Source organism: Mandrillus leucophaeus, unplaced genomic scaffold, assembly GCF_000951045.1.
Source record: "Mandrillus leucophaeus isolate KB7577 unplaced genomic scaffold, Mleu.le_1.0 Scaffold3, whole genome shotgun sequence".
Lineage (NCBI taxonomy): Eukaryota > Metazoa > Chordata > Mammalia > Primates > Cercopithecidae > Mandrillus > Mandrillus leucophaeus.
Genome location: NW_012103142.1, coordinates 4978890 through 4990988, shown reverse-complemented (window position 1 = coordinate 4990988; position 12099 = coordinate 4978890). Strand labels below are relative to the sequence as shown.

The 12099-nt window shown below is 52.7% G+C and overlaps 1 protein-coding gene across 1 annotated transcript in view; it reads left to right on the top strand.

Annotated features, from left to right (window-relative positions):
• The window catches only part of MDGA1 (MAM domain containing glycosylphosphatidylinositol anchor 1), a 68450-nt gene that overhangs the window by 38456 nt on the left and 17895 nt on the right, over positions 1-12099 (top strand). The window contains exons 4-9 of the mRNA XM_011986625.1: positions 3350-3546; positions 4310-4442; positions 4699-4968; positions 7254-7583; positions 9178-9474; positions 10298-10582. Of these exons, the coding sequence (XP_011842015.1) occupies positions 3350-3546; positions 4310-4442; positions 4699-4968; positions 7254-7583; positions 9178-9474; positions 10298-10582 (1512 nt within the window). The remainder of the gene's footprint in view (positions 1-3349; positions 3547-4309; positions 4443-4698; positions 4969-7253; positions 7584-9177; positions 9475-10297; positions 10583-12099) is intronic.

The following is a 12099-nucleotide window of genomic DNA, read 5'->3' as shown; positions in this document are numbered from 1 at the left end:
GTACTGTCTCACAGTTCCTGTGGCACAGGAACCTGAGAGCAGCTTAGCTGGCTGGCTGTGGCTCAGGGTTTCTCACAAGGCTGCAATCCAGGTGTCAGCCAGGGGTGCAGTCATTGAAGGATGACTGAGACTGGAGGATCTTCTTTGAGGCTAACTCACGTGGCTGTTGGTCTGAGGCTTCAGTTCCTCCCCAAGTGAGCCCCTCCACTGGGCTGCTCAGGACCTGATAGCTGGCTTTCCCTGGAGTGACTGACCAAGATGGAAATCAGTCTTTTTTTTTTTTGAAACGGTCTCGCTCTGTTGCCCAGGCTGGAGTGCAGTGACCTGATCTGGGCTCACTGCAACCCCCGCCTCTGTGTTCAAGTGATTCTCCTGCCCCAGCCTCCTGAGTAGCTGGGACTACAGGCGCGCACCATCACGCCTGGCTAATTTTGTATTTTTAGTAGAGACGTGGTTTCGCCATGTTGGCCAGGCTGGTCTCGAACTCCTGAGCTCAGGTGATCCGCCGGCTTGGCCTCCCGAAGTGCTGGGATTAGTGGCTCACCGCGCCTGACCGAATCCATTCTCTTAACCACAGCGCTGCGCGCCCCATTTAAAGCCTCTTCCCTCTGATCCCGGATTCCCCAGCTCTTGACCCCGTGGCATCCTACCCCGTCTGTGCATTGCCACGTCTGTCTGGGTTCGTTTCCTAGGCCTGCGTGTGCCCCACGTGCGCGTGTGAAAAAGTATGGGAAAAAGGGGGTGCCGTTGCAGGACACTCAGCGCTGAGGCTTCCACCCGGTGCGAGTCTGACAGTCTGACTCTGCCCCGCCCGGTGGCCCAGGTACGGTGGACCAAGACGGCAGGTAGTGCCTCGGACAAGTTCCAGGAGACATCAGTGTTCAACGAGACACTGCGCATTGAGCGTATTGCGCGCACGCAGGGCGGCCGCTACTACTGCAAGGCTGAGAACGGCGTCGGGGTGCCGGCCATCAAGTCCATCCGCGTGGACGTGCAGTGTGAGTTGAGACCTTCCTCTCCCCGGGCCCTGACAGCCCAGCCTGGGCCAGAGGGCACCCCGGGGCTGAGGTGAGGTGGGGAAGTGGGGATGGGATGGGATGGAGAAGCTGACTTCGGTGGAGGAGCCTGAGAGGTACCGGGCGGTGTGTACCACCCTCTACCATCTACACCTTCGCGCCTGTAATCCCATGTGAACCTTGCAACATCCCTGTGAGGTGAGCAGGGAGGGCAGGATGGGTTGATTTACACCCCTTCCACAGATGAGAAAACTGAGGTCCCATGTGATTTGCCCACAGACATGGTGTGGGGTAGCCTCAGATCTGAGATGAGGACACGGATCTCTTCCCCACTGTCCACTGCCCTTCCCACAGTACCTCATGTCTCTGCTTTTGTCCTGTGGCAGCTCTGAGATTTCCCTCCTTACTACATTACACACAGAACCAAGCCCCATTCCCTGAGTCCTTGCTGCTAGCTGCATGAGAAGCCCCCAGTCCCTACCTGTTCTCCATGGGTATGCCCCAGGAGCCTCTTTTCCTGAGTCATTCATCAGGCTGAGTCAGGTACCCAGAAACTGTTGGCCCAGCCCCAGGAGCCTGTGTGGCACCATTTTAAGGCTTAGAATGAACCTACCTATTAGCTATACATCCTCCCACTCCCTAAGTGGTACTCAGTAGAGTGGTGAACAGTGGCATCCCAGACCTCTCTTCTGTCCCTCATCAGGCAGCCAGGGTCCTGCCGACCCCTGGAGCTGAGGGCCATTTCTCAGGTTATTGGCCCTGGAACAGGCTGGCAAGCATAGCCTGGGCCCCACCAATGCCTGCCTCCTCTCATGACCATGGTGGTGACTTCTATCCCAGTGGGCTGTGGAAGGGGTTGAATGATGGGCTGCTGGGACATTCGTTGGAGGATGTTGGAATGTGTACTGTCAGTGCCTGTGACTCACAGCCACACATTAAGATCTCTAGGTCTTATGACCTATGGATGCCTGGGCCCTACTTCCAGAGATTCTGATGTAATTGATCAGGGATGGGGCCAAATACCGATTCTTTCTTAAGCTTTTTAATTATTTTTTTAATTGAGGATTAATCGATAGAGTGTACTAATCTTAAGTGCAAAGGTTAATGATTTTTTACATATGTGGGTAAACAGCTTCCAGTTCAAGAGATAGAACATTTCCAGGACTCCAGAAAGTTCCTTCATGCCCCCTCCCAGTCAGTAATTCCCCCCGGAGACAATCATTGTTCTGACTTTTGACACTACCCATGAACTCTGCCAGGCATCAGTATTGAAAAGAAAATCTCCATGTAATTCTCTTGTGCAAACAAGGCCAAGAACTACTAAACTACCTTAGTTTGCCAATGAGGAAACAGGCCCAGAGAGAGAAGGGACTTAGGTGGGTCATACTACAAATTAACAGCTAAACTAGGATTTGAAGAAGCAGCTGCTTCCTCCATTCTGTGATGGGAGATTGCAAAGCTAGACACCCTCATGCAGGTCCCTGGGAGGCACAGCTCAGAGGAAGTCTGGGAAGGCATCAAGTCCTGTCGTCTTGGCCAGGTGCGGCGGCTCACACCTGTCATCCCAGCATTTCGGGAGGCTGAGGTGGGAGGACCGCTTGAGCCCAGGAGTTCAAAATCAATCTGGGCAATATGGTGAAACCCCGTCTGTACAAAAAATTCAAAAAATTAGCCAGGTGTGGTGGTGCATGCCTGTAGTCCCAGTTATTCGGGAGACTGAGGTGGGAGGATTGATTGAGCCCAGGAGGTTGAGGCTGCAGTGAGCGATGATTGCACCACTGCCCTTCAGCCTGGGTGACAGAGTGAGACTCTGTCTCAAAAAAAAAAAGAAAGAGGCCAGGCTCGGTGGCTGACGCCTGTAATCCCAGCACTTTGGGAGGCCGAGGTGGCCAGATCAAGGTCAGGAGATCGAGACCATCCTGGCCAACATGGTGAAACCCCTTCTCTACTAAAAATACAAAAATTAGCTGGGCATGGTGGCGTATGTCTGTAATCTCAGCTACTTGGGAGGCTGAGGCAGAAGAATCGCTTGAGCCAGGGAATCGGAGGTTGCAGTGAGCCAAGATTGTGCCACTGCACTCCAGCCTGGCAACAGAGCGAGACTCTGTCTCAAAAAAAAAAAAAGAAAGAAAGAAAGAAAGAAAAAGTAAAAGGAAAAAGTCCTGTCCCCTGCCTCTAATAGGTTGGTTAAGCTTGCAGGGCTGGGAGGGCATCTGGCAATCTGGAAATGTCTGTTGAGGACGGCTCAGCTCTTCCTAAGGGCTGCCAGGAGCCTGAGCCCCCTAACCTTGGGGTGACCCAGTCCTGACTTCATGGGGGCTGTGCCCTTGCAGACCTGGATGAGCCAATGCTGACGGTGCACCAGACAGTGAGCGATGTGCGAGGCAACTTCTACCAGGAGAAGACGGTGTTCCTGCGCTGTACTGTCAACTCCAACCCGCCTGCCCGCTTCATCTGGAAGCGGGGCTCTGATACCCTGTCCCATAGCCAGGACAACGGGGTCGACATCTATGAGCCCCTCTACACTCAGGTCAGGATGGGTAGCTGGCTCACCCCACACTTTTTCTCCTGCACCCAACAGGGGAGGGGGGCATGGGGCTGAGTTTTTCGGACTGCCCTGATTTCAACAATTCTATTCTCACTTTGGAAACACACATTCTGATTGGAGTTCAGACAGCCTGGGGCAGAAAAATCGGATGGAAAGTCCAGGGAGCAGCAGTGAGGACAGGAGTGTCCCTGAGGCAACACGTCCTTCAGGAACATTGCTAGTTAGAAAAGACACCCTCTAGGGGCAGACAGGTCATCCCAGTCTGCTGCTGGGTGGGAGAGTATTGGGAACCTATGGCCAGGCACAGCAGGACCTGGGGGCGGGGAGATGATTCCTCTTCCCATGGGCCCTGATAGTCCCAGGAGATGGTGGTGATGCCATTCTGCCAAGGAGGGCTTTCAGCGGTGCCTGTGGGCCAGCCCCGTGTTTGTGTGGGTTGTAAGAGCAAGTTCTCTTCTTACCCCTCCATTTCCCAGATTGGAGAAACCAAGGCCTGGTCCTTGCCAGTGTACACCAGGGCAACCTCAGACCCAGAGAAGCCCATGATGAGGCACTGCCAAGGCTGTGGAGAGTGTAGCATCCACCCCAGGCTCAGGACCCCTGGGGCTAAATGGTGAGGGTGGGGGTGGGGGTGGGAAGAGACGAATTAGGTATTTGTGGTAGGCTCTGGTGCTGGGTGAATGAGTATGTGGGACCCCTGGAGACTCAAGCAGGCACCTCACCCCAGTGGTCCACTGCTACCCAGGGGGAGACCAAGGTCCTGAAGCTGAAGAACCTGCGGCCCCAGGACTATGCCAGCTACACCTGCCAGGTGTCTGTGCGTAACGTATGCGGCATCCCAGACAAGGCCATCACCTTCCGGCTCACCAACACCACGGGTACAGGCGTTTTCCTCCCCATAATCCTTCCCTACCTGAGCTAACTCCCAACCGGGAGATAGTGCCCCACCCCACAGGGACTCCAGGCACGGTACCACTAATGTCTGGCCCCTCCCCTCCTCTTCCTGCTCTGTCTTCTCCCCTCTCATCTCCCCCGAGGGCTTCTCCAGCCTCTATGGTTTTTCTAGCCCCTTACTCTCCCCAACATCCAGCCCTGCCTCACAGTCCCCTAAGATCCCACTCCTTGTCCTCTTAGCACCACCAGCCCTGAAGCTGTCTGTGAACGAAACTCTGGTGGTGAACCCTGGGGAGAATGTGACGGTGCAGTGTCTGCTGACAGGCGGTGATCCCCTCCCCCAGCTGCAGTGGTCCCATGGGCCTGGCCCACTGCCCCTGGGTGCTCTGGCCCAGGGTGGCACCCTCAGCATCCCTTCAGTGCAGGCCCGGGACTCTGGCTACTACAACTGCACAGCCACCAACAATGTGGGCAACCCTGCCAAGAAGACTGTCAACCTGCTGGTGCGATGTACGTGGCCTCAGAAGGGGTGGGAGGGAAGCTGTGAGGCAGACAGGGTCCCTGGTTTTTGGGAGCTACCAATGAACTAGGAAAGGGGCCTGTCTGCTTCACTTTGGTAGGTGCAGAATGCAGAGGATGTTCCATGCCCTTCGATTTGCCTGCAATTCAGCTAACTGCCAGCAGATGGCAGAATGAATAAAATTTGCATAAAGCTTTATTGAAAGTTGACAATCTACATTTCCAAATGTAACCTCAACAATCCAAGAAGTAGGAAGGGCTAGGATTGATTACCTACTTTTTTTTTTTTTTTAAGATTGGGAAACAGGCTGAAAAAGCTAAATGGGGACATTCTAGGCTTCAAGAGTAATTTCCTGGCTTTCTCCCTGTAGAGTAGTTTCTATGTGATTAACTGAATTTAAGTGAAAATAATACACATTTCCATATGCCCTATATGGAAATCTTTATTAGGGAAGTATTTAAGTAAATCTGAAGATAATTACTAAATGTAAAAAATGATACAAAACTTGGAGCACAGTCTAAAGAGGTATAAACATTTTTCTTGTTAAACCTCAGCCTCAGTAATTAACTGCTCACTATGATCTTGATTTTGACACTCTGAATTAAGGAGAAAACTTTAAATTTTTCTGCTTGTGCGGCTTTAGGAATTTTTGTTTGTTGCTTTTCTTTCTCTCTTTCTTTCTTTCTTTCTTTCTTTCTTTCTTTCTTTCTTTCTTTCTTTCTTTTTTAATGTATTTTGGCTACCTGAGGGCATTGATTCAAGTTGCCCTGAATATACACTCCCTATTTGGTTTTGGTTGTTGTTTTTAAAGATCCAGGCTTGTTTCCAGCTCTTTAGCACTTGAACGTAAAGTACAGCTTCTGCCAAACTCCACTGAGAGTCACTGATTACATGGACTGTCTTCATCTCTCACTGAGCAGTCAGTCTCTTTCTGACTCTCCTCACAGAAAGAAACTAGCTCTCTGTGACTTTTTACTTAATCAGAGCAAGAAAGAAGGTTAAAAATTGTGGCTAATGACTACTTTTTCCTTCGATGGTACTTTTCCCATCAGAAGATTATTTTTCTCCACCTGATTCCATTTGACCTTTTAAGCCTGGGTTGGTAAGATCTCAATTTACATCAAATACTTACGGTCACCTCTTAGGGTGGCTGTAGAGCTCGCCTTTCCCAGCGCAGACCTGACTCGTGCCTGTTGTGCCAGTGTCCTGTCCAGAAGGTTGGGTACCTGATTAAAAACTCAGTTTAACTCTTGGTTTATTTCAAACACGATCCACATTTTTTTTTTTTTTTTTTTTTTTGAAACGGAGTCTCGCTTTGTCGCCCATTCTGGAGTGCAGTAGCACGATCTCGGCTCACTGCAAGCTCCACCTCCTGGGTTTATGCCATTCTCCTGCCTCAGCCTCCAGGTAGCTGGGACTACAGGCGCACACCACCACGCCCAGCTAATTTTACGGGGTTTCACCGTGTTAGCCAGGAGGATGGTCTCGATCTCCTGACCTCGTGATCTGCCCGCCTCGGCCTCCCAAAGTGCTGGGATTACAGGCGTGAGCCACCGCGCCCGGCCATGATCCACATTTTTTAAAGAGGCCAGACCTTTTTCTTTCTAAAAGCTGTGTTATGTAATTGCATGTAAAGTGATTGTATTGGTCTCTTATTATAAAAATTACACACGCTTATTATGAAGAGTCAAACAGCACAAAAGGGTGAAATGTAAGAATTAAATTGTTAATTCTCCTCAGTTCCACTCTCTAGATAGAACCACTGTTAGATTCTAGTGCATGCTTCCAAATGTGTATTTTGCATATTTAAGGTTTAAAACAATGATAAAAAACAAAGCATTGTAGTGGTCAAAAGCTCAGACTCTGAGTTTGAATTCAAGATTGGTTACTTTTTTGGGCAAGTTACTTAAACTGTCTGAGCCTCAGTTCCCTCCTTTGTAAAACGGGGGTAATAAAGCATCTCCTTCAGAGATTCTGGGATGGGTTAAACTAATAAATCCATGTTGAGTGCCTAGAGCAGTGCCTCTCACATAGTGTAAGTTCTGTTTGGTAAAACCTGCTTTTCTGAGTGACCTCTTTGAACTTTTAAAGCACATCTGAACAAACGAAACAATTTCCAAGCAGAGAAAAGTGATAGTTTCACCTGGGAGAGTTGTAGCCCCTTATCCCCAGAAGGGCCAGTTAGAGGGGAGAAGCTGGGTCTGGGTTGGGGTGGGACATGGACCCCTGCAGTCAGGCCAACCCCAGCTACCCTTCCCTCCCCATCCACTCACAGCCATGAAGAACGCTACATTCCAGATCACTCCTGACGTGATCAAAGAGAGTGAGAACATCCAGCTGGGCCAGGACCTGAAGCTATCGTGCCACGTGGATGCAGTGCCCCAGGAGAAGGTGACCTACCAGTGGTTCAAGAATGGCAAGCCAGCACGCATGTCCAAGCGGCTGCTGGTGACCCGCAATGATCCTGAGCTGCCTGCGGTCACCAGCAGCCTAGAGCTCATTGACCTGCACTTCAGTGACTACGGCACCTACCTGTGCATGGCTTCTTTCCCAGGGGCACCCGTGCCCGACCTCAGCGTCGAGGTCAACATCTCCTCTGAGACAGGTGGGCAGCCGGAGGGGCACTAGGGAAATGTGAGGGGATGGAGAGGCCCACAGACAGGAGGTAGTGGGGAGGCAGCGGCATGGGGAAGGGAAGCCAGAGTGAGGAGGCCACCATTTGTTCATGCCACATGCTTTTACTGAGTCCCTGTTAATATGCCAGGCACTGTGCTAGGCCCTGGGGTAGAGTGGTGGGCAAAACAGGCTCTGCCCTCATAGAGCTTAGGAGAAAAGGCAAACACGTTTCAGATAGTCTCACAAATAAATATATCATTGCAAACTGCATACATGAGAGTCTGGAAAGAGTTTCCTGAGGGCAGTGCAGCCTCAAAGGGAGAGACCACACACCCTACAACCGTAGGGTGTGTAGAGGACTTGGGAGTTGGAATGTCTTAGAGCCAGGGCAGGGGCCCAGAGGTGTTTCCTCCATTTGGCTCATAGGCCTGATGCCTAGGGCATGGAAGTGTCTTAAGGGCCTGGACAAATAAAATAATTGGCTCCAAAATACAAAGAAACAGCTGCACAATTAAAGCCAATAAATGCATAAATATTTATAGAGTATATATTATACTAACTAGATCACTGGACCTCAGCTGGCCTTATAGAGCTATTTAAAAATAAGAACTTTATATTTAATGTAGAACATGGGCACATTTTAATTTGTTTGATGTGATGTGCAATGGGACTCATGGAAGTCTTCAAAAGACCCTCTGATTGAGCAATGTGTTGGGTTGCATTAAGTTCTGCCATGAATAAAAGAAATTAGCAGTGTTATTAACAGAAATAACCCTAATTAACAGTGGCTTAAACTAGCTAGATGTGTATTTCTTCCTCATGTAAAACTTTGCTGGTAAGCAGTCAGGGCTAGTATAGGGTCTCTGCTCCACCAAGTCCTCAGGGCCCCAGGCTCCACCTGGCTTGCTCTTCCATCATCCTTAGCATGTGCCACGTTGCCCATGATGGCAGTTCCAGCTGCAGCCATTATTCTGCATTATTTTCTGCAGGAAGGAGAAGAGGGGTACAGCTTCTTTTAAACACCCTCATTTTCCTTGGTATTCCATTAGCGAGAATTTAGTCACTCGGCTGTAGCTAACGATAATGCAGGCTGGGAGATGTAGTCTTTATTCTGGGTGGCTGTGAGCCTTGCTGAAAACCAGGTATCCTATTACTTAAGAAGAAAGGGCAAGGATGTTGTAGGACAGACTAGAAGCCTGTGATAACACACTAACGCAAGAGAAGATGAAGTCTTTAAATAGGCGAGGGCCCGGAGTAGGACAGAAGGACCAAGAATGGATATATTTAGAAATGTTTAAGAGGTGGAATCCCTAGTACTTATTAGTTCTGGGGAAGAAGGAATATAGGCCAGGCTGACGTCAAGTCTCTCTTTGAGTTGGGAGACCCTGAGGTGGAGACCCAGGAGATGGAGAGGATTTGGGAAAGTGAATTCTGCTTTGGAAATACTGCGGACCAGTGGGAAGTCTGGGATGGGAGAGAGAGACTTGCACCTAGAGGGAGGTAAGCAGGAGCCGGAAGGCAGAGCCCAGAGGGGAGTTCTAACTCCACTCCTACCTCTCTACCGACCACCATCACCCCCGCAGTTCCGCCCACCATCAGTGTGCCCAAGGGTAGGGCCGTGGTGACTGTGCGCGAGGGATCTCCTGCCGAGCTGCAATGCGAGGTGCGGGGCAAGCCGAGGCCGCCTGTGCTCTGGTCCCGTGTGGACAAGGAGGCTGCACTGCTACCCTCGGGGCTGCCCCTGGAGGAGACTCCGGACGGGAAGCTGCGGCTGGAGCGAGTGAGCCGAGACATGAGCGGGACCTACCGCTGCCAGACGGCCCGCTATAATGGCTTCAACGTGCGCCCCCGTGAGGCCCAGGTGCAGCTGAACGTGCAGTGTGAGTCCACCAAGCCACTCGGACTACCTTCCCAGCTTTCCTTCCGGCTCGCAGCCGGCCTGTCCCCTCTTCATCCCCTCACCCACCCCAGTCCAACCAGACCCCACCACCTACTCCTGATACCCCTAACGCTCCTTGACATCCCTGTGCTGTAGAACACGGAGGTCTGTGTTCTTTGCTGCGCTTCATCAAGTATCTCCCATCTTCATTTTCAGGGGCCCGGTGAACAAAAAGAATTACTTGATTTTGACAGGTGGAAATGGGATTTTGAAGGAGGAGGAAGGACCCTCAAGGGAAACACTGTCTGATAACAAGATGATGAAAATTACCATGTGCCAAACATTGTTTTAAGAGTTTTAATGCACTAACTCATTTAAACCCCCACAGCCCTATAACAGATTCTATTATTCCCCCATTTTTACAAATAGGGAAACCGAGACACGGAGAGGTTGAGTAACTTGCCTAAGTTCTCACAGAGTCAGGGCTGGGATTTGAACCCAGCCCAACTAGCTTTAGAGATTATACGCGAAATCCCTGCGTTATCCTGCATTTCATTGCTTGGGAGGGGTCCACTTAGGGCGTGACTGCAGGCCAGGTCTGGGAAGCATGGCTGGTGGGAATAGCCAGGAGGGAGTGGGTACCTGCAGGTTGGGAGGTAAGAGCGTAGCCATTGGAGGAATGTGTTGCGAGTGTGCATCCGCCCTGGGATTTTTCCTGGCGGGGGCTCACGGCAGTAGAGGTGAGCGCGTTACCTCCCCACGGGCCGCTCCTCAGGCCCCACTCGCTGGGGAGAGGCACCGCTGACCGCTGCTCCCGCCCCCAGTCCCGCCGGAGGTGGAGCCCAGTTCCCAGGACGTGCGCCAGGCGCTGGGCCGGCCCGTGCTCCTGCGCTGTTCGCTGCTGCGAGGCAGCCCCCAGCGCATCGCCTCGGCTGTGTGGCGCTTCAAAGGGCAGCTGCTGCCGCCGCCGCCTGTTGTTCCCGCCGCCGCTGAGGCGCCGGATCATGCGGAGCTGCGCCTCGACGCCGTAACTCGCGACAGCAGCGGCAGCTACGAGTGCAGCGTCTCCAACGACGTGGGCTCGGCTGTCTGCCTCTTCCAGGTCTCCGGTGAGCGTCCAGTGGGTCCCTCCCCACCCACCACGCCCACCAGGGGCCAGGCTCTGCCCCAATCCCAGCCCGGGAGATTCTTTCCCTAGGTGGGCCCCTTGACCCCCTTGAAGCCCACCTACTCCAGGCTTAGCCTGGGCCTTTCCAAGACCTGCCCACGCCAAGGCCAGGCTCCGCCCTGTGCCGCTAGTATCCCAACCTGGGCCTTCCAGCCCCGCCCTCCAGGTGCAGGCCACGCCCCTCCACTCACACCCTCTCTTGAGGTTGAGGCCTTCCCCTTCCAAGGCCTGCTTATGCCTACACCTGTCCTAAGCCCCGCCTATTACAGCTCAGCCCGCTTCCTGGGCGTCTGACAACTGTGCCGCTTTCAAACACAGCCTTCCCCAGGCGTAGGCTTCGCCTCTCTACCAACACCCAAACCAGGCCCAGACCCTTTCAAAACCCATCCAAGCCACGTCTAGGCTCCGCCTGCGTAAGGCATAAGCTCCACCCCTTTCAGTTTGGTCCAGTGCCAGCTTTGCGCTTCCGGCCGATCCAGCAGCAGGCAGCATTCGCTCCAGCCCCACTCCCACCAGCGTTAGAGCCCGTCAAGTCCTGGCCACAACCCCATCTCAGCCCCTCCCCGCTCGTCCTTGACCCCTGAGGCTACAGATGGGGAACCGCTTCGGGGGTCTGAGGTATAGTTTAGGGGAGAGCAGACGCCTCTCAACAGCTTCTCTGGAACGTTGTTGCGGGGGCACTGGGCCAGACAGCACGCGTTTCCTGAACTGGCACCCTAGAGGTGCAGGCCCTTCGGTGCCCAGAAACCCCTCTCAGCCCCAGCTCTTCTAGGCATTCTCGGGTGGGCTGTCAGGGGCTGCAGATGGCCATGGGTGGGTCAGAAAGGGGTGGAGGTGGTGGTGAGGGAGGCCTAGGGGAACACAGGGGGGCTGCCTGGGTTGCTGATGTCTTCCTCCATGTGGGGAGAGCCGCTTCCCTGCCAGAGCTGGTGGCAGCGCCTCTGGAGCAGAGCGTGGGGATGCCTGTCCCCCATTCCATGGCATACACAGCTTTCCCAGCAGCCCCCAGCTGACTGGGTGGCCCTTCAGCTTCTGTTTGAATCCCTCACTCAGCAGCAGGGGGATAGGACGGCAGGTCACTGGCCCTCTCCCCACCTCCCCACCATCCAGCCCTGCCAGCCAGAGGACCCTGTGACATTTCCCACCTCCTTCCCTTCTCCCCTGTTCTCCCACACTTTCCCTGTCTCCCCACTCCTCTCTCTATTCCCCTCCTCTCCCTTACCTTTCTTTCCTCCCAATATCCCTGACCCTTCTTTGTGTCTTTCCCTCACTCTCTTTCCCCTGTCTTCCCTCATATCCCTTTTCTGTGTTTTCCTAAATTTCTCTTTACTCTGTTTTTTCTGGGCCTGCCTTTCTCTTCTCACCAATATCACCTCTTGGAATTTCCAATCTCTGTCTCCATCTCCCACTTTCCCTCCTATCCCATTCTCATTCTCCCCAATCCCCTCTTCTCCCAAC